At 39.2% G+C, this 23323-nt stretch overlaps 1 protein-coding gene across 1 annotated transcript in view; it reads right to left on the bottom strand.

The window, feature by feature from the left end:
- Window positions 1–23323, bottom strand: part of LOC130927961 (zinc finger protein 160-like) — a 61457-nt gene that overhangs the window by 28668 nt on the left and 9466 nt on the right. Inside the window, 1 exon segment of the mRNA XM_057854112.1 lies at window positions 10262–12232. Coding sequence (XP_057710095.1) covers window positions 10262–12232 — 1971 coding nt within the window.

Raw genomic sequence — 23323 nt, 5'->3', positions numbered from 1 at the left:
ACAAGAATGGATGGATGTGCACCAAACTAACTTGAATTCAATCTACTCTCATGTGACCGAACAGCTCCAGCAAGCAGCAGAACGAAGAAATCGAAATTATCATCCGACGGAAAACACCATCCTCGCTCCTGGTACTCTGGTATACAAGAAAAGTCACCCCATTGGACGCAATAAAATCCAGGATGTGTGGGACCCAGTCGTGTATGAGGTACTGAAAAACTTGGACAAAGAAGGACGCGTTTATAAAATTCGACCTATGGATGACTTTGGACCAGAAAAGAACCTTCATCGGTCAGAGCTCAGAGTGCTGCCTACAACTAATATATCGCCAAGTATCCAAAATCCACAGTTACCTGATCATGGCTTGGTTGATGATCAACCCTACCAGCTGACCCTAAACCACGAAGAAGACAGCGATTCAGAAGATTGTATATTTTTGATTGCACCAGAGTGCCAGAATGGCAAAGCACCACCCCACATTTCTTCTGAGCCGAAGCAGGAAAGGCAGAGACTGGGGGCCCATCGTCAGGGCAGTCAATCGCATGAGTTAAATGAGGGACTGGGTCAGGCTGGGTCCAGTAAGGTGCTCGTAGAACCAGATCAAGCGTATTCTCGCCCCAAAAGAAGTACAGCAGGGCAGCATAGTAATCCCTTCCATCTCCCAAAATCGGTAAATGAAACATCGGCTACCGTAGAGCCTAATTTACAGGGGCTACATGCGGCCAATTACTTAAGTGTCCAGTCAATGTTTAGACCTTGGCTGTAATAGGTCACTGGGACAGTGACCTTTTAAAATGAGGGCGAATGTAACCGGATGGGCACTAGGACCTTGGGGGAAACCTTATGGCCGTAAGTGCCCCAGGGGAACCTTTAAAAAGAGAGCGACCAGCAAGGGGCGCTGACTCACTTTTCTTGAGGCAAGCCCACGATTAAGAGAGCAATTCACCACAGGTGCGCTAGAGAGGACGCCAAAGACTGCTGCGTGGGGCGTTCGTGGATCTATACTCACTATAGACAGCAGAAGCATCCAGGCACCTGTTCGGCCTCATCAGCAAAGTGTGTCCTCAATTCTTCAAGGAGGACCCTGGCATGTCACTGTTTTTTCCCTTTTCTAATTAGTATCTTACGAGTTTATAGTTTTTATTTATTTGTTTATGAAGTTAATGGGATTGTGCAATTTATAGGGTTTGTGGGGCTGGCGTTTGCTGTGATTTTAACTAAAGTGGCTTTGTAGTGTTGCAGTGTTTTCAGTGTTTTTTTTAGCAGGCCACTGATTATTAAAATTGTTTGCTTTTAAATTATACCAGCCCCACTAACAAGGATTTTCTGCACAGGCACTTTCCCGTTTGTCTTTTGTTTCTTTTATTCAAAATAAACACATTGTTTTGATCCAGTCCTAGCCTCTTGTTCAGTTTATTCGGAACATACCTGCATATATTAAATTATTGTGTCCGTGTGCCATTTCCGGCCACTACATATAGTATTTGCGAGACAATTGAGTCATACGTCAACTTACTCACCTGACATTTTGGGACTTGACGTTTGCTTGCTCGGCGACGTGTTTATCCCAGGCGCGTTGTTTCTCTTTGTTAGCTGCTAAACTACGCTAGGCTATCTTTAGCAGGCCTTAAAGTTTCAACGTGCACCCAAACGACTCGAGGCAGAAGCTAGATTGAACTGATTCTTGTCCACAAATATCTGACACCTTTCAGTCGATTACATTGCGTCGTGGGGCTTAGTGGAATGTCTTCAAATCACCACTTTACCAAAGCAATCGGACGGCTACTCCAGCCACTCACATCTTCTACGTCATGACGCATGACGCGCACGTGTATGACAGCGCTTGCGTTTTTTATTTTAATTTTTTATTTATTTATGTACTTATTTATTTTTTGCGTACTTTTCATTGTCCAACGCACGGAGCCCCAAAGTATGCATGTCGAAAAAATAAACACGCCGAGTTTTGGCTGAAAGAAATCTTATTCTCCGTCCGTTCCTACGAATGCAACGTTAAGCTGCAACCACCTGAACATGTTTGATAATTTAATGAATATATAGACCGTTAAATATTATTGTATTTCCTGGAATAAAAACAATACCGCCACAGAGCGGTGCTGAACACTGAATGATTCCTGTGCAGAACTACACCTCCCATGATCCTTATAGGAGAAACAATAACGCTACGATCCCACTGTTGATTTTTTTCCCCTATCATGTCAAAATACAGATTAAGTTGTACAACAGAAATATTTTTATTTTGAAAGGGAAGTTGTAATTATTATTGTAAAAATCTTTTTTTTGTTGTTGTTGTTGTTGATTGAAATAGGGAATGGGACGTACTACCTCACTGTTTGGCTACGCCTCCATGCTCAACTTTGCCCCCGGACACAACATGCCCCACATAAGAGCCAAAGGTAAATTCTTTCACAAAGTAGTGGTCACCACAACAGACTAATTTCATACCTTATTCCCTGCGGAGTTACAATTCCTCATTTTTTATACATCAAGGAAGATTTGGATGACTATTAAGCAAATGAAAGCCATGTGAATTCAGCAGTGGATTTATGTCACCTTTCTACCTGTGCTCTGATCGGCACACCATCCTGTTTACAATTAGTCCTTACAAGGAAATAGCCCTTTAACGTCACCTCAAGAACAGTGACAAATGGCGCGTTTTATTTGAATTCTCCTTCCTTTTAAATCCAGTGTTGTTAATCTCACTGAAAAAAAGTAATTAATTATAGTTACATATTACTTCTCCCAAAAAGTAATTGCGTTAGTAACTCAATTACCTGAATGTAAGAGTAATTAGTTACTTGGCAAAGTAATTGGTGATAATTACTTTTTTTTTCCTAAAAAAAAAAAAAAAAAAAAAAAAACATTGGCCACACTATGTGAAGTTTTTTGTGGAGGTCTTTGGTACAATTGGCCCGAGTCCATTTCTTTACCCTAATTTACCCTTTACCCTGAATCAACTGTTATAAGTTGTTAAAATTGCTCCCATTATTGCATTAGTTCCCTTCTCTCTACTTTCGACATATGAACGTTTTAAAACTGTTTCATCATTTAAAGATAGATTCAAGTCAAGATTTTGCCGATTTAGAAGTATTTTAGATAAAAAGTTACTTAGGTTCGCTAGGAAGGTTCTCTACAACAGAGGCGTCCAAAAAAGCCTACTGCTTTAAGATGGTGGCTGTCTACTAACGCATTTAGTGCCATGTCTGTCATTTTGCATCTAGTTATATCTATATACAATACATGTGATATCTACCGTGTCTACCATATCTACCATAACATGCGGGCGTAGTTTGTCAGCTATCGGCTACAACATGTATTATTGGAGCTACCTAGCATCGCGTTTGCTCGGCGTCACAACTTTCTTGCCTCCTCCCCGCTCCTGCTCTGCTCTGTCGTCTCGGTGAGTCCGTCTCCCTCAGACTTTTCGACCGATATAGTAACGCATAGTAACCCATGCCTTTCCGTCCTCAGTAACGGTAACGGCGTTGCCAAGATGAGAAAAGTAATTAATTAGATTACCCACTACTGAAAAAAATAACGCCGTTAGTAACGCCGTTATATTGTAACGCCGTTATTAACAACACTGTTTAAATCCCTCCAAAACCTCGTCTGTTCCGATCTGCTTTTAATGTATTGATACTTTATCATTCTCACTGTTGTGTCTGTCTTCTTCTCTTATAAATGTGATTCTTATACACAAATTTAACTTCTAATTCTATGCTTTTTTATTTTTATATTTTATTGTTATTTTTGTGATTGTGCTTCCATCCTTGTTTTAAAGCATCATTGAGCTTCAAGACAACTGTAAAATAAAATTATTATTGATAAATACATAACTGCTTTTGAGTAGGTTGACAAATAGTTAAACCCAGTTTATAATGTTGGATTAATCAATTAATTGATTTACACGAATTGCATTTTTATTAAAGTGCCTATGACAGCAAAAAGCATTTTTTTCATATTTTCCGCGTTATTTTATGCTTCTGAATGAAATGAACCGCTTGGATGTGTGTGGAAGTGATCGCTATATTTATTTAGTTTTTTAAATCCCCTCTCACTATCCAGCCGTACTGTTGTATGAAAAGGACTAAGGATTCAGCTGATTTTGCAGATTAATTTGTTTATTTTTCGCAACACAGCAGCCAAACGGCTGCAGAAAAAAATTGCTGCACCAGGGAGAGGCGTGAGCCTTTTTGGGGTTTCAAAAGGTTCCCATTCACCGGTGGATATTGGCCAAAACAAGCCCTATCACTGTGGGACCACTGGACTTACGAGCAAGTGAGTAAACATCGTGTTTTGTATTATGTCAAATACTGGGATCATTTCCATACGTAGGAGGCTTGCATTTTGTGGCTGACATGCTTCTTCTCCACTCGGCAGATGACACCGGCGGCTTGTCGCACATCCCCCCGCCAGGAGAGCACTATACTCGGTTTATTGCCCTCTTTGTGTGCCCGGTGTTCTGTCAAATTTCCCACCTAATCAGAAAATTGCAACTTTGTGTTAAAAATAGCCGCGAATACAGCGATTACAAAGTAAACACTGCAAATTTTCTTTAAATAAAGGACTATTTACTTACATTTCATCATGGATAGGAGATCTTTTCTATCTACCCAAGACACATTCTGTCTGTCATGTAATCTGCACAACAACTGCACGTCGTGTAGTAAAGCATTATTTTTCATTATATATGTGTTGACCATGTGGCAGCTACGCGTTCCTCCGACGTTGGACGGTTTGTCCGGCGGTACTCTCCAGGGCTCTCCGGGCTAGTTTTGTGTGATTTTTCGCTTGGAAAAGCGAAAATAAGACTTTGCGACGTCACTCGGTTCGGGTTAGCATGTCAGCTATCTGTCACGCCTCTTGGGTTGTTTACATTCTCGGAAGCCGGGGGGCAGGGAAATGTCAAAAGCCTGACTAACTACGGCAGCATAATATAGCGTTCGGGAGGTTCGACAGTAAAGGTGAAGTCGACAGTTTTGACCATTATGGAGTAATTTTGCATAAATGCATTTTTATTATTTCATATTCCATTTAGCACAAGATAGTTATTTTTCATGACCATACCATTTATTTAGCAATTGGGAAAAATACTTCGATAAAAAGAATATCATTTAAAAATATTGGAGTAGAGAGACTGAAACAATGACATTCTGCGGCTCTCTTTGTCGCATTTTCCTCGTTATGAATAATTCCCCCTCAATGGGCTGCATACTAAATCAGATGAAACTATTCTCCCGCTGACGTCATCCACCAGTTGGGGACGCTAGAGCCCTATAATGATAGGCGTGGCTAAAAGGCAGATTAAAAGACTAATTTCTCGTCATCTGCGCTTTGCCAAATTGTTGTGTATATAGTCGGATCATCTCAAAATATGATTCTAATTCACATAATAATGCTATTTCAGACGTTTTATTTATCCTTTCCTACGCACTTTAAGATGAATAATTATCCATATTAGTTGTTTAAGGTTAACCTTTTTGTGTATGCGTAATTGCAATGAAACTTTTCTCATGATGTAACCTTTCACTGTCTTGTTTAAAAGCATAGCCCTCCATTTTTCCTCCAGGAGGCCACATCTGAAAGCGGTGTCTCTGACAGCTCTGATCGCAGCGCTGTTAATACATCATTGGATACTCAAGCCGGCTTTGAACATCAACCCGCTAAACTTGCATTTGATCACAGACACATTGATAAATTCATCTCTTTTACATAGGTTTTGGAAGGATGTTTTTGTGTGCTTTCTTTTTTTGCCAGCATAATTGCTAATTGGGAGCCAGTGGATGATTTGTTGGCCTGAATTAAACTGTCACAGCATTGTCAACACATGAAATCTTCCAGATATTGAAGCTGCATCCAGCTGACAAGGCTTCTCCAAAATATTCATTAAAATAAAAAAATTAAAAACGTGCCTGGAACCTGGAGAACTTCTCGCAAGTCTGCTGGTTCTGTGCCTGGCCAGCAAGCAGCTGAAAGGTTTGTGTCTATTTGAGTGTGTCTCATCTGATAGCAGTATACTCACTACCATCTTGCCTATTCACAGACTCTTTCACTCTTGAAGATCAGGAGCGTGAGGCAAGAGGGGAAGCCCCAAAGAAAAGGCGATATAAAGAAAATCATCAATACCGGTGCCAAAAATGTGGAAAGGCAAAAAACTGCTCCACTGGTCATAGCCAAGTAAAAGGGAAATGGTATTGTCCTGATTCTGAAGAAACCATACAGGAGTGGAGAAACACGGTCTAAAGTGCCGCCCATTGTAAATATAATTTGGAAACATTATTCAAAACAAAATGTTAATTTTTGCTTGTGAATAATTGCCACTTTTTTTCTTATATATTTTAAATATTTGCTTGCAATTGCATTTTGTAAATCGTTTTGGATGTGAATAATTCACTTTTTTCTTATGTCATAAATATTTGTGGATATGATTGACATTTTTTGTTGTTGTGCTGATGCATAATTGCTATTTGTTTGACATGACATAATGCTGGAGGTACATAAAGTCCTTTTAACATTATATTCTAAAGATTTTTGGCGCTGCAAAACTGCAATTTTTTAAAAATTATTTTACAATTATACATTCTTTATTTCTTAGTCTAATTGCAATTGAAATGCTTCTTACTACATACATTGGGCAAGGGCGTAGGTTTGGAATGGGACGGTAGGGAAAAAACACTAGCTACTTTTCAGGATGCTCAAATTGTCCCCACCAACTTTTAAGCAATCTTATTTGGATTATACAATGAATTCAGCTACAAAGGTAATTTATTATTGTCTTCCCATGTGTTGTTAGGATAGAATTGACCCTACCATTATTAAGTGAATTACTTTATGTTCAGACTTACATTTATCCCTTTTCACTTGCTGAATGTGCCGGTCCATTTTTTCTTCCTCAAACGCTCGTTTGATTGGCTGATGACTAGAACCCCCACATTCACACAATCCCGACTGAAATACATGTCAATTTGCCGCCTTCCCGCCCCCTTTAAAAAGGAGGGATATTTCAAGTTGTTTTTTTTTTTTCAGCCGGCAGCACCAGCCACTGTCAGTAATGTAAAAAGATGCCAATGTTGTGTAGGTGGGGAACACTCCACTAAATTTGCTACTGAAAGTCCGACCTGCATCAGAGTTAGCATAACATTAAACTGTGTGAACTTGCTAAACTGTAAACTCTAGTAGAAAGCTGCTTAGAGAGGTGTTTTCCTGTGTTTTCGGAGCAGAAATTTTCAAAGATGGCGCCGCCCATGTTTCGCTCAGGAAACTTGTCTATTGCAACAAAAAGTCTTTTGCAAGCACATTATCCACCGATATAGCATTTTATAAGTGATAATGGGATTTCATTTGTTCTCAATATAGTAAAAAGAAACGGTTAAAACTTACCGTTTTCCCAGATAATTATTACATGTCATGTTATAGAAAATGATGCAGTTGGGATCCACCTGGTGGTAACATTACAAATATGAATGGCCAACTAAATTAAAACAAGTTTTATTGCTATTGTTTTTATCGTGTTTCCTGTAACATCTAAAGAGTTTGTTGACAGGATAAAATCATACTCACTGCAACTTGAGTAAGCGAACGACCAGGACTGTGAGAGTGGAGACGCAGAGCCAACGCGCATTGCAAAAGGCGCCAATTCTTGGATGACATGTCATGAGCAGACCCGCCTTTGGCTGAATGCCCATTCCTGTATGGCATATCCAAGGCGATCTGCTCTGGCCATGCTCTTTGCTGGAAAGCTGGAGTATGTGCATCATGTGATCCATACTGCGCTTGCATTCCTAGTGGCATGTCTAATTTTGTCCGATATAGATGGCTTCAAACCCTCTCCCAAGTCATCATGTTCACGACCTTCTAACCTTGCAGCGGATGCTGTTGAATCCTTTGAAATTATGTAATTGTTTATTAAATTTACCAACCTACCTGGTAATATCTCAAGTTACCAAAAAAAAAGTCATTGAATGATGATATATCAGATAAAATGGAGAGATTAATGATCAGACATACAGTCATGTGAAAAAATTATGGCACCCCATTAAATATTCGGTTCTTTATTAAGAAATGTTCACATATCAATGTGTGATCTTGTTTTTATCTCTGGAAAAGTGATTTAATTGCAGGTAAACAACAAAAATTAACATTGTTTTACTCATTAAACCAAATATATCAACAAAAATGCATATTCTAACTGAGGAAAAAGTTAGGACACCCTACCACCTAATAGGTAGTGTTACCCCCCTTTGGCTGATATAACATCGGTCTGAAGAAAGTTTGCCCCACTCCTCAACGCAGAATACTTTCAGCAGTGAGATGTTTGAGGGTTTCTTGCATGTATAGCCCGATTCAAGTCACCCTAGAGCATCTCAGTGGAATTAAGATCTGGGCTTTGACTCGGCTGTTCATGGCTGGGGTTTAATTTGTCGGTGGAGTTTATTTCAACAAATTCTGTGCAGTTTGTTAGTTATTTAATAACGGGCATGAAAATGGGTCAGGGGTTAAAAAGGTGAGACAGGTGTGGTGGAATTATGTTCCGGTACACTAGGGCTGTCCCAAACGAGTAATTTTCCCCCGGTTAGTCAGCCGACTATTTTTATGATTAGTCCGCTAATCTAATACTTTTTAAAAAAAATTATTTTAGCAATGAAATTTTTGTTGACTCTTATTCATTCACAAAAACATTTTGGAACATTTAAATTCTTTAATAAAGTACAAATAAACATGTACATAACAATAATTAATCACACATAAACAATGAGGTAAAATGCTGATGGCATTTACTAGTGCAAAAGAATGGAATGTAAACAGATTGAGAACACTGACTTCACCTTTCAAACATTATTCAAAACAAGTCTTTAAAAAAATCTAGCATTATTATTATAGTAGCTATACTACTATATAAAATCGTATTATAACTATAACTAATCATTGCCAATCATATTTTTCATAAAGGGTGTTTTTTAAAGCTATTCTTAGTGTAGAATATGAATTCTGTAGTGTTTGTCATGTTTATGTGCCTTCTCAGTTCTTTTCTTTCCTTTCCAGCACATTATGCAGCTGGATGGGCAGGGCTGTGCTCCACACCTGTGGCACATTTGGAGACAGCTGTCACAGTGTACGAGTGTCGGACTATTACATTCTACTTGCTTGCTTACCACTGTGTGCGTCTTCTGGAGATCTCTTGCCTGTTACGGTTGTATCTTTTTGTTATCACATTGCTGTTAGTATTTTTCGTTGGACTTTGCTGTTATTTGAAACAGCTTTTTCTGGCCATTGTTGCCTTCCTCTTAGTTCTCCCGCCGACTAGGTTCGTGCCCTTTTTGCGTTGCATTTTTCTCTCGCGTATTTTGGCGTGCTCCCTTTGTTCTCGTTTTTGTAATAAATACTTCTAATTTCAAAGTCTGTGTTTGGATCCATATTGTAACATAACAGTGTTATAGTATTTACATATTATAGTATCAATTCTGAAGTATGTGGGATTAAGTCCAAAAATCGTTATTTTTATGACGAACATGGCGTGACGTTTATTTTGAAATGTTCACCGTAAGCTTTTTGTCATTGCTTGTGGTGCTGTTAAATAAATAAATATCTGTTAAAAGAACTGGAGTCTTATATGTCATCAGCACGCACACAGGAAATGTATGCACACACGCACGCGGTGACATTCCGCAGCCGTGAAAATTACCACCCTCATTTTTATTTACCTTAAGATAAATGGACTCATTGCATGTCACGACAGGCTTAGCAACTTCAATAAAACATGTTGTCAGTTAGTTAGATGGACTTATGATCTGCCAGTATCCATTATTCTCAACTTTGTACAGAATTTGTTAAAATCACCTCCACCGACTAATTAAACCCCCGCTAACTTGAAAATTAAGCCTATATGTCAAAAGTTCTGATCTTCCCCTTTCTGACCTCCACTCAAAGGGTGGAACCTCACATACAGGCTTTAACTTGAAGGATTTTACAGCCAACCGGAGATTGTAGTATTCTTCAAGTATGTACAAAAGTACTTTGAAGAAGTGGGGTGTAAATCACTCATTTTATGATACAATTTCAATTCTTTGGACAATGTTTTCTGATATTAAAGTCGATTTAATGCAGTATTATTGGCACATTAAGCACAGTGTGGTTTCTTGTGTGTCGTTTTATGTTGCTCTTGTGACTGAATTTTTGACCACAAACTGAGCAGGAAAAAGATTTTTTACTAGAGTGGGTTCTTCTGTGTTGTTTTAATTGTTGCTGCTGAGCATATCTTGGATCACAAACGATTTTTCGCCAGTGTGGGTTCTTTCGTGACTTCGTAAGTTTGGCTTTTGAGCAAATCTTTGATCACAAACCGAGCAGGAAAAGGGTTTTTTGCCAGTGTGGGTTCTTGTGTGTCTTTTTAAGTGTTGCTTTTGAGAGAATCCTTGACCACAAACTGAGCAGGGAAAAGGTTTTTCGCCCGTGTGGGTTCTTGTGTGTTTTGACAAGTTTCCTGCCTGAACAAAAACTTTTCCACAAACTCAGCAGGAAAAAGGTTTTTCGCCAGTGTGGGTTCTTGTGTGTCGTTTTAAGGTTCCCGCCTGACCAAAACTTTTTCCACAAACTGAGCAGGAAAAAGGTTTTTCGCCAGTGTGGGTTCTTGTGTGTTGTTTTAAGGTGCTCTTGTGACTGAATCTTTGACCGCAAACTAAGCATGAAAAAGGTTTTTCTCCAGTGTGTGTTCTTGTGTGTTTTGTTAAGTTTTGCTTTTCAGTGAATCCTTGACCACAAACTGAGCAGGAAAAAGGTTTTTCGCCAGTGTGGGTTTTTGTGTGTCGTTTTAAGTTGTTCTTGTGACTGAATCTTTGACCACAAAATGTGCAGGAAAAAGGTTTTTCACCAGTGTGGATTCTTCCATGACTTTGTAAGCTTTGCTTTTGAGCAAATCTTTGACCACAAACTGAGCAGGAAAAAGGTTTTTCTCCAGTGTGTGTTCTTGAGTGTTTTGTTAAGCTTTGCTTTTCAGTGAATCCTTGACCACATACTGAGCAGGAAAAAGGTTTTTCGCCAGTGTGGGTTCGTGTGTGTCGTTTTAAGGTTCCCGCCTGAACAAAACCTTTTCCACAAACTGAGCAGGAAAAAGGTTTTTCGCCAGTGTGAGTTCTTTCGTGACTTTGTAAACTTTGCTTTTGAGCATATCTTTGACCACAAATTGAGCAGCAAAAAGGTTTTTTGCCAGTGTGGGTTCTTTGGTGACTTAGTAAGTTTTTCTTTCCAGCAAATTTTTGATCACAAACCGAGCAGAAAAAGGGTTTTTCGCCAGTGTGGATTCTTTCGTGACTTTTTAAGGATTGCTTTTGAGCGAATCTTTGACCACAAACTGAGCAGGAAAAAGGTTTTTCTCCAGTGTGGGTTCTTTCGTGACTTTGTAAGTTTTGCTTTTGGGCAAATCTTTGACCACAAACTGAGCAGGAAAAAGGTTTTTTGCCAGTGTGGGTTCTTGTGTGTTTTGTTAAGTCTCCTGCCTGAACAAAACCTTTTCCACAAACTGAACAGGAAAAAGGTTTTTCGCCAGTGTGGGTTTTTGTGTGTCGTTTTAAGTTGTTCTTGTGACTGAATCTTTGACCACAAAATGTGCAGGAAAAAGGTTTTTCACCAGTGTGGGTTCTTTCGTGACTTTGTAAGTTTTGCTTTATCGCAAATCTTTGACCACAAACTGAGCAGGAAAAAGGTTTTTCACCAGTGTGGGCTCTTTCGTGAATTTGTAAGTTTTGCTTTTGAGCAAATCTTTTACCACAAACTGAGCAGGAAAAAGGTTTTTCTCCAGTGTGGCTCCTCGTATACGCCCGAGGGGATTTGCAGAGTTTGTTGTCACTGTGAGATGTCTTATGACCATTATCATTATAAGACGAGTGTGACGTGGTGCCGTTTCTGTCTGACTGAGCGATGAAAATGTCTGCTTGCAATCCTTCTGTTGTATTGCTGCTGCTGCCGCTTGGAGGCTGCACCCTTGTGCCTGCCTCTCTTGGACCATGTTCACTCTTAATGGGCTCACTCGTCGACCTGGCGACACCTTCTTCCCCTTTAACGTAAGGCAGCTCCTCCTCCTCCTTTTTGATTGGAAGGTGCTCTTCTCTCTCCTTCTGTTGACAAGGCTCTGGCTCCTCCTCCTCTTTGATTTGGGGGAGCTCAACATCCTCTTTAACACCAGGAGATTCTGGCTCAGCACCAAGATATTTTATGAAACCTACAAGACACAAGAAAACCACTGATATATTTTATGGACCACCACCGTGAAATCGGCCAGTCTTTTCTTTGTCCAGTACAGTGATCCCTCACCACTTCCCGGTTCACGTTGCGCGGATTCAGTGCATTGTGGGGTTTCAAAAAATATTCATTAAAAAATAAAAGGGAAAAAATACACGTCATGTCATTTTGAAACATAAGAGACATTGTTTCGTATAGAGATGCGATTGAAAATTCGACGCTGAAAACTATAGGCCAAAAATGGCTAAAAATGCAATTTCGCTTGAAATGTTTTGAAGACCAAAAGTTTACCACTGAATCGTGTGAAAAACCTTAGTCCCATTGTGATGATCTCATTAAAACACGGCGAGAAGCAACATGCTGGCTGACGCCATCTTGCAAAAACGCCTGGCTCACAGCCAACATGTCCGCGGTTTGGAAATACTCTCAGGTATCAAACAGTGTTGTTTTCATCAACAATGAAGACAACGAAAACATGTCGTTAACGAACATTTTTTTTTTCATGACGACCTGAAAACGACATTTGATAGTCGTGCACGCAGTTTTTTTTTTTTTGTGCTGTAGTCAGTCAGCCTGCTTCCAAGCCAGCCGTCATTCACATGACTTGGGCACACCCCCACCTTCCCCTGAGGCAGTCCAGATGAGCGGTGATCTAACATCAACCTTAATGGCAGCTCCATGCGCGCAGATTCATAGTCGCATTTTAACTATAGTCCGACCGAAAGAAGCATGCCATGCACTGTCCCCGTGGGAGACATGTGTTGCGGCTGTGGCCACATACTTGGTGGAAAAAATACCTGTACTACGAATCTGAAAAGGCACATTGAAGTTCGACACACTGATATTTTTGCAAAGGTAAGTTGTTACAAGTCATTTTGAGATATCGTAGACCTATAGTATTATTCAGCAAATGGTCCGTTATCATTTTAACATGTAGTTTTCACATTTTTGGTGTAAATCCAGAGCTGAGTTTAAGTTAATATTTTAGTTTATTTGCCCTTCTATTTTTAACAAGCCTTTGAAAGCAAACAATGTGCAGCCTGCTAACATCAAGTTATGGGGAGAACATTTGGCCATATTTGATCACACAGCACACCTGTATAGACCCTACCCACCGACGTCACAAAACCACGTGCTCGCTGTATGGTTCCGCCCACTTGTCCGTCATTTTGTCTCTGTATTAGCATTGGTTTCAATTGATCGAGGAATTTAAAATGCATTTCATGGAAGACCCGGTGCTTTCTGATGCCGTAAACTCACTGGATGTGTTGCATAAAAGGCGTTATGTGGAAAAGCTTCATTCTATACAGTCGCCAGATCCATATTTGATGCCCAAATCGATGTTTTTCGACCCACTGTCTTCGCCCTGTCTGCCTGACATCTGCTACGCTGATATTTACAATTATCTTGTCCACACAAAATCAGCCTATTCTCACGAAAATTTGAAAAACTTCAAGAGCTTGGAGGCTTATAAATACTTCGTTGCTGGTTGGGTGAAACAGGTCCTCGTCCACGAAAATTCGGCAGGAATCTATCTTGTGCTTGGAAAGGTGAGTTACGAAATTTTCAATTCAAAATCTTTTGTTATTGCTAACATCCACTGTCAAGTCTAATGTATTTCATGTCGTTTGTCAATGGAGTTAAGGCTTTTAATGTTTATATGGTTTAGCGATAGCACTCTTACTACATACATACGTGTATGTTGTCGGCGATTAGCCTAGCAATGATCTTAATTGTGGTTATTTGTCAGCCCAAAACCCTCTAAGTATATCTCAAATGCATCTTACCGGATATAAAATGACTACTACATAGTCTGTGGTGATTTTTTGGTGCCCAGTTTTCACGTCGAATTGCAGCCGTCCATTTCGCTCTCCTCTTTGGATCCCTCGGAATACGGTAAAACTTCAAGTCTCTCCTTCCATCTTCTCTGTTAGTGCAACCAACAGCCACACACGCCTTCACTATTTTGATTATTAATGTTAAGGAGCAGAAAAACACGCCGTAAATAGGAGGGATGTACGTAGCCGTAACAGGTTAACACTATGTTTTGACGGACAGTTGGGCGGTACCATTCAGGAGAGCGGAGTTGTGACGTCACGTGGGTAGGGTCTATTTGGATTGTCTAAAAATACATAGTGTAAAGACGTGTTGCTGTTCCCCGTAGGTTTAAAAATGACATAAAATCTTAATTGACCTGCTGTTTGTAAGGTTGTACTTTGGATTATCCTAACAGTCTGTAACGGAGCCCATTTTTTCCCCATTGTTTGATAGTTAACCCTTTAACACCTAAGCCCATTTCGGCCGAATTTGCATGCCTTTGATGTTGCCTTTATATTTCAAAGAAAAAAATGTTTACAATTAGGCCTGAACGATATATCGTTTAAACATCGCCATCGCGATGTGCGCATGCGCAATAGTCCCATCGCAAGGACGTGCGATAGTTTTTTCATTTCATTTTTTTAAATCCACAAACGTTTGTTTTGAGGAAGGAGAGGGAAGGAGAGCGCACAGCTTCTCTTTTCCTCCAGCAAGTCAGCGGCTCCTCTCCCTCCCCCCGCGGCAGCGGAGTGGAGGGAGGAGGGGCCGAACAGCAGAGCGGAGGGAGGAGGGGATGTTCTCAAAGTGAAAGCAAGAAAGCAACACGTTGAAGCAAGGAAACGAGGCAAGACCGTCTCCAAAAGGAGTTTTGGAAGTATTTTGGCAAGAAAAAGACTATAAGGGACAAAAAACAGCCCTGTCGACAGTGCCTCGCCATGGTTGCATCAACACGAAGTAATCTGTCGAACATGTGGGACCATTTAAAACGCAGGTATCTATGCATTCCTGCTAAGACCTTCCCATCAGAGGCTTTTTAGTACAGGTGGGAACATTGTTACGTGCCAACGTTCTTGTCTCAAGCCTGCAATAGTGGATAAACTAGTAGTCTTGGCCAAAAACCTATGAGACCCAGTTGAGAATTGCTGAGCAAAGAAGGTGGACGATATGCAGACAAATATATAACACAGCTGGAGGAATGTCTTTTCTTCTTTTTATTCATGTGACCGCTATCAGGAAGGCAGGATATTTGGTTCTGTTATTCATCAGTTATTTGCAGTTATTCAGGTCAATTATTTACAAGTTCAATTGAGTTTGTTTCTTTTATATTTAAATTTATTGTAAATCGTATTTTTCAAATAACTATATATAGTACTACTGCACATAAAGTTTTGACACTTAATATTTTTGTTTAAATATTTTTACAACTTTTTTGCCGTTTTGCAGTTTTATATTGTAATATTTTGTGTAAACAGCTCAGGGGACTAATGCACTTGCACTTTTATTAGTCAGATTTAATATTTAAGTTCCAATATGTTGACAACTTTGTTGTTTTACTGAGGTTTTTATTTTATTCTTATAGTTTGTGAACAACTCTTTTATTTGTCATATTTAATATTTTTGTTCAAATATGTTTACAACTTTGTTATTTTACAGAAGTTTTTATTTATTGTTATATTTTGTCAAAAACTTAGGGGACTAATGCACCTGCTCTTTTATTTATCATTTAATGTATTTGCTGCTGTTGAAGTGTAAAATATTGTGTTCAATAAATGATCTATTTTGTGCAGACATGGCTTCCGAGATCCCTTCATAAAGCAATCTTCATCATTCACAAATGAAACGGTATTATATGAATACACTGTGGTCACGGTGTGTCAAGTAAAGTATTTCCAAACAGCTATTCAAGTCATCTAGTGAAAATTTCTTTAAAAAAGATTTTAAAAAATATATATAATATCGCAATATAATATCGCAATATATTGCAAACCTCAAAAAAATTGCAACAATAGTTTTTTCCAATATCGTTCAGGCCTATTTACAATGACCTTTTTTCAGGACACTTTGAACTTCATGTCCAAATTTTTCAAAATTTGTAATGTTGATGTCCTATTGACAACCAAACATGCTCGACCAACCGTTTTGAAGCTTGATGATATTTATTCAATTTGTTAGGATAAACATTTGATAGAAAAAACTAAGATTGAATAGTTTTATGTTTGACAATTCAACACAAACAGCAGGTATGGTCATAGGCGTTTTTGGCCTATGGTCAAAACAGGTTATATACAGTGTAAAATAGTGAGGAAAAAAAAAATTATATCTATCATCTAACACAAAAAGGGTTTGGAGGATATCTCTTTGTGAAGTTAGCTATTGTACCCATCACCTTATGAAAAGCTTATACGTACATGCAATCAAGCATCTCGAACACACGTCTATATAAAAATTGAAAAGATTCATAGTGAAGAAAAAAATATAACATCGAAAAAAAGTATTTTCAAAAATACTGACAAGTAGTTCAGTCAAGTTCAAGTTTCCTCTTGAACAGACATCACACAGCCTACTCTTTCGCCATTTGCGCGCTGCTGTCACTTCTACTCGCCAAGACGCCGACTTTTCCGAGGAAAACAATTACAAATACGGCTCATCTTCTTCCTTGAGTTACTGTAATAATGCAATAGCTTGCGTAAAATTTCGTTTTCGATTCATTCTGCAGGTTTTAAAGTCGCTCGCTCAATCTAACCGGTCTTTGCTAACTTCGCATGTCTCCCTTTCCTTAGTTGGCGCCTGGCTCGGCAATTTATTAAAAATGTTCACATTAGGTTCGTCATTCTTGACATCACAACAGCTCGTGGGATATGTAGTCTTTTGTGCTGCTTTCGGTTTTGAAAAAGGACAAGAAATTATGGAAATATGGAGATAAACACATGGTCCGTGCAGCGTTTTAATGCATATTTATATGTGCAATAAAACTATAAAACTCAAATGACATTATCTCCCGTTTTACTTGGTCGATTGACTTCAAATAAAAACTGGTGTGGACATCAACTTCCGCACTTTCAAATGAGAGCAACCAGCGGCACGTGGGTGACGTAATTACAGCGTGACGAAGCGTCAATGATATGCGTAAATGCGTCGCTGCTGAGACGTTCAGTGTTAAAGGGTTAACTCGTTTACTTGCAATGACGGTAATAGACGTTCAAACATTGAACCTTTTTCATTATTCTGCTGTAAAGTTGTCAGTTTGTAGGTTGACAACGACTATTAACATTCTTTGCCAGCTCTCCCACTTTTGCTCCCACGACGATTTTTCACTGAATCGTCAATCGCCAAGGAGTTTATATAAAACGCTCAACAGGCCAGTTACAGACTCTTTACATTAGTCTTTTTCATGGTTGAGCCAATATGTGTTGAATTACAACACGCATAGTACTGTAAATATTCAGATGCTCTTGTCAGGTATATAATATTGTTTTAATTGGAATTGGAAATGCATCCCTCTCCCCCCATCCAGATCCCTGAGGTCAAAATGCCATAAGAGAACAAGAACAACAACAGGATACAGTCGTCTAGTATAGGGAACGGGACGTACTACGTCATTGTTTGGATACGCCTCCATGCTGGCAATATCCTTTACTTCCGGTCCGGCAGACTCAACGGGAATTGTAATGTGTGGTAGCGCTAATCTAATTCCTTTGGTGTATTCGAAAGAAAATATGGGTGTCTAATTTTGTGTTACCCGGTGCAGCGTCTCCCACGACAAAAAAAGGGCGAGGAAGACTGGACTCACTTTTCACCATTTTCCTGCATAAAGGACCAAATATCAGATCACGAAGGCACAACGGATGGCTTGGGTCGCAGCGGTTCGTTGGAAAAGCATTTCTTTTGATCATATTTCTGCTGGAATGAGAGTGTGTTCCCGCCATTTCTACTCCGGTAAGTTGAACGATTTATCCACTGTTTTGGTTTCAATACACGTTTTTTTGTTGTTTTTTTTTTTTACCGTTGTGTAAATCTGCCTCAGTAGCAATTAGGGACATCCCGATCTAGGTTTTTGCACTTCCGATCTGATACCAATATTGTTTAACACTTCCGATCCGATACCGGCCGATACCGACCTATCTGAGCATGTGTTAAAGTTATTTAGCCTCCTTACTTAGTTGTCAGACTCATGTTGAAAAAGGTTTTAGTACCCTTGATAACAACTAGCCAGCTGAATTAGGTGAGTTTGAATAACACACAACGGTTGGTAACAAGAAACTGACCTGTTTATTCAGTGACAAACACAAAACATTCTAAATAACAAACAGAAATGGCATAGTCAGTTGGTAAAACGTGCAAATAATATTGTAAACTGTCTTAAAAAAGCAAAACACACCAAGAACCTCAGTGGAAAATCCCCCAAATCCCCCAAGCTATTAGATGCTTTTAATGTTTCGTGCATTAGTTACAAAAATTGTATAAAAAGCCTCTCAGGTTTAAATAAACAACTATTTCAGTATCAAGTTAACATTTTAAAACAGTAAATAAAATACTCAAGTCCCCATTCTGTATCAGCAGCTTTAAACTACATTCAATTCATTTAATTTTGCGAATCAACTGTTAAGGATGTTAAAATTGCTCCCGTTATTCCATAATTTCCCTTCTGTCTACTTTCAACATTTGAAAGTTTTAAAACTATTTTGAAGATAGATTCAAGTCAAGATTTTGCCGATTTATGAGTATTTTAGATAAAAAGTTAATTAGGTTCGCTTGGAAAGTTCACAACAGCCTACTAGGGAAGTCTTCTGCTTTAAGATGGCGGCTGTTTACTAACGCATCTGGTTTTCAATACTTCAATGTTGCTAATGCAGTCGAGTCTGTCGTGTAGCATCTGGTTCTATATACATAGGATATCTATTATCTCCAGTAAAACGACGTGGACGTAGTTTGTTGCGGCTGTCAGCAGCAGTCAGGTATTCTTGTGTTTTTTATCCAGCGGCATGAGTTGAGCTAAAGCCGTGAGTTGAGCATTGGCATTACCCGGGTCTAAGACAAGTTATGTTTACTTTCGGGACGCAATGCGGTCAGTTTCTCATTGCGTCCCGAAGACCGTGCTGTGTATTAGTTCCGCTTTACTTGACATATTTCAATAATTGGAATTTGGATGTTTGTGAATCGTTCTCGAATCTTCAGCGGCCGAATCGCGTGTTGGATGGTGCGTCTTTACTCACGTGAGATAATGGCTCGTCATCCAGAATGAATTCTTCGGCAATGACTCTTGTTATTTCCTGGGATTTGGGACTGTCGAGTGCCAGTTTGTCACGCATAGCAAAAGTTTCTGCCAGTGTTAGTTGCGTAGGACCTTTCTTTTTGTCTTTGGTTTTCTTAACATACTCCTCATACTGTTTGTGGTGGTATTTCGCTAAATGCTTGATTAGGTTGGTTGCATTAAAACTTCTTACAGCTTTACCACTACGCTTGACTTTATTGTGACATATGTTGCTCTCTGCCTCTTCGTCTTTGTCGTCCTTTGAGGTGAAATGATCCCACACAGCTGACATTTTTTACCGATAAAGTCTCTCGGTAAATTGGGAGACGGTAATGTAAATGTAGTGTGTTGAAGGTGTGCCATGAAATGCGGACCAGATTTTAGGGAAACCGAAGCAAAAACTGGAATGGATTATGTAAATCGGTGCGCTGGAAAACCCGGACCGGACTTTAAAAAAAAAAAAAAACCTGGATCGGAATTTTTCCCGTGTTCCGATCCGATACCGATGCGCATTTTTTGCCCATATCGGATCGGGACATCTCGAGTAGCAATGCTCATCTACTACTACTACTCACCTACCTGTTGTGTTCTTAGGTAAACCTGCATATGAAATGCTGACAACACATCTCGATTGTCAAATAATCCAAGAAGCGAGATAGTGACCAAAGAAATTTGTTCAATTGAGTGGTTCCATTTGTCCTGTGTCGGAGTCAAACAAGCCCCTGCAGCAGACGCCATCTGGGTCTGCCCTTCTTGTCTATAGACTCCAATCACGTGACGTGACAACTCCGCCCCCCGGACTGGTTCTGCCATATTGTCCGTCAGCTCATCGTGTTTACATATTACCGCTACGTACATTCCTCCTATTACTGCGTGTTTTTCTGCTTGTCTAAGGAATCACTGACTAGTAAACGAACCCAAAAACCTTCCTGACTATCGTTAACATTGATTAATTAAAATGGTGAAGGGATGTGTGGCGGTTGGTTGCAGTAACAGAGAAGATAAACGGTCATTTTAGTAGTTGCTGTGTGCCCATTGTTGAAAGAGCAAATCTCGAAAGCAGCACGGTTTGTTTATCTCTGTCTTCTGTCCATGATGCGTTTGTGTCGACAGCCATTAGACAGCTGCGAAAACATCAATATGATGCCAACACGATCGCAGACCTCATCATAAGGAGACTACGGAGCTCGTCACCACGGTCGCGCAGCAAGAAGGTGAGCGTAACAACAGGTGTTGTGCCGAAAAATAGCCGCCCTGCATGAAATGTCCCCCCTGAAGGCAGCGCCCACACGGAAACGACTTTCTTGTACCGTGAATATGTATCATTTTACTCTGCTTGAACTAATAAATGTCATACCTGTGTGATTGTCATTGGGATATGGTCGTGAAAACCTGTAGACTAATACATTTCTGTTCAAAGATGGTTATGTGGCCCAGTCCACGAATTCTTTCTAACATATTTAAAAGTGATCTTACAGTCGTAAATCCATTACTGTAATGCGTCCATGAAAACATTTGATGTTTTCACGTCAATAAAGCGTTATAAATAAGCGCTCTCGGCAGGGGGAACATTTCACGCGGGGCAGCTATTTTTCAGCACACACCGGCCCGTTGTCGATCAAATTTCATTTTACAATCGTGACAACGGTGACAGTCAGCTGACCAAATGTCGGTTTATATTCGGGCCGGTGCCAATTTAGGTTACTCGACTCCTCATCGTGACATAAACTGGAGTATGATTGGAAATTTTGTGGTCTCAGGACGAGCTCTGACGCACGGGACCGGACCGGACGGGAGAAAACATCGGTTTGGGCATCAAACATGGATCTGGCACTGGATCGACCGAAGCTTTTCCAAATAACGGCTTTTATGCAACTCATCCAATGAGTTTACAGCATCTGAAAGCAACGGGGTTTCTATCATTTGCAAGTGAATACACCTTTACAAACTACGATCATTGACAATACGACACACAATGATGGACAATATGGCGGCACAATACAGTGATCACGTGATTGTGTGACGTTGGTGATTGGTGTCTATTGACTGCGGGCTTTTAACTTGTGAAAATGCAAGAACTTTAATACACATATTTATTCTGCCTGGCTATTTAACTAAGGCCAGTGAAGTGTTTTTTTTTGTTTTTTTGAACCACTTTGACAAAGACGATCCTTTGTAATATTGAATTTATATATTCTATTATTATTTATAATATATTCTTGTTTGCACTAATGTAAACTTTAGACCAGGGGTGTCCAAACTTTTTGCAAAGGGGGCCAGATTTGGTGCGATAAAAATGTGGAGGGCCGACCTTGGCCTTTCCGTAGAACAATATATTTAAGCAAATTTTAGCAAGCCATTCTGTGTGTCACATTTGCTTTATTTTATTTTTTTTTTTAAATTAAATTTAGGGCTGTCAAAATTATCGCGTTAACGGGTAGTAATTAATTTTCTAAATTAATCACGTTAAAATATTTGACGCAATTAACGCACATGCCCCGCTGAAACAGATTAAAATGACAGCACAGTGTCATGTCCACTTGTTACTTGTGTTTTTGGGTGTTTTGTCGCCCTCTGCTGGCGCTTGGGTGCGACTGATTTTATGGGTTTCAGCACCATTGAGCATTGTGTAATTATTGACATCAACAATGGCGAGCTACTAGTTTATTTTTTTGATTGAAAATTTTGCAAATTTTAATAAAACGAAAATATTAAGAGGGGTTTTCATATAATATTTCTATAACTTATACTAACATTTATCTTTTAAGAACTACAAGTCTTTCTATCCATGGATCGCTTTAACAGAATGTTAATGTTAATGCCATCTTGTTGATTTATTGTTATAATAAACAAATACAGTACTTATGTAGAGTATGTTGAATGTATATATCCATCTTGTGTCTTATCTTTCCATTCCAACAATAATTTACAGAAAAATATGGCATATTTTATAGATGGTTTGAATTGTGATTAATTACGATTAATTAATTTTTAAGCTGTGATTAACTCGATTAAAAATTTTAATCGTTTGACAGCCCAAAATTAATTATTTCAACAATCTCGCAACTAGCATTTGTGACGTTCTCTTTTGACTCTCGGGCTCTTGTGAAATACTGCTGCTGTAAAATTAAACTAGCTTCAATTTCTCGCTACATATCTTCCCTGTAATCTTGTCGTACATGTCAGCGTGTCTTGTTTGTTAATATCGCCTCACATTGAACTCTTTAAAAACATCGACTCTCTCTTTGCAAGTGACGCAGACACAGTTGTTGCATATTTTAGAGAAGAAATACAGTAGTCCAATTTCCACCTATCTTTGAAGCGTCGGCCGTCACAGTCAACTTTCTTTTTTTTGTTGATTGTCTCCATTTTAGAAATGGGGAATGAAGGGTAACGGGGGGTAATGTTGCTTAGAGTGCTGCTGCCTTTTAGTGGGTAAATGACGAGCAGCATTTAGTGTGTAAGCTACTTCATATGCTGGTAGCAGTACTGCTGACCAATTTATTAAGTCTGTGTGCGGGCCAGACGTAATTGATTTTATGACAGAGGCTGGGGGCCAGATGAAATTTAACCACGGGCCACATTTGGCCCCCGGGCCGGACTTTGGACATGTCTGCTTTAGACTGTCAATTCAAATAGTGTTGGAAAAGTTGCAATACCTAAATTAGAAATGCAAGAACTGTAATGTACATATTTATATGCCTTTATTTACCTAAGGCCACTGAATGTTTTTTTAACTGCTTTGAAAAAGACAGGTTTTGTTGTGATCTTGTATTTATATAGTATATAACGTTTTATAATGTATTATATTATGTATTACAATATTTTCTGCCCCCTGTCAGAGTGTGGGCCATTTGCACTAAAAGGATTTTAAACTGTCAGTTCAAATATTGTGTTGGACAACTTGCAATACTTAAAATGGAAATGCAAAAACTTTAAAGCACATATTTATTCTGTCTAGCAATTTACCCAAGGCCAGTAAATAGTTTAAACTGCTTTGAC

Source organism: Corythoichthys intestinalis, chromosome 13 (genome assembly GCF_030265065.1).
Source record: "Corythoichthys intestinalis isolate RoL2023-P3 chromosome 13, ASM3026506v1, whole genome shotgun sequence".
In the NCBI taxonomy this organism is placed as follows: Eukaryota; Metazoa; Chordata; class Actinopteri; order Syngnathiformes; family Syngnathidae; genus Corythoichthys; species Corythoichthys intestinalis.
This window is presented reverse-complemented; position numbering and strand designations above follow the sequence as displayed.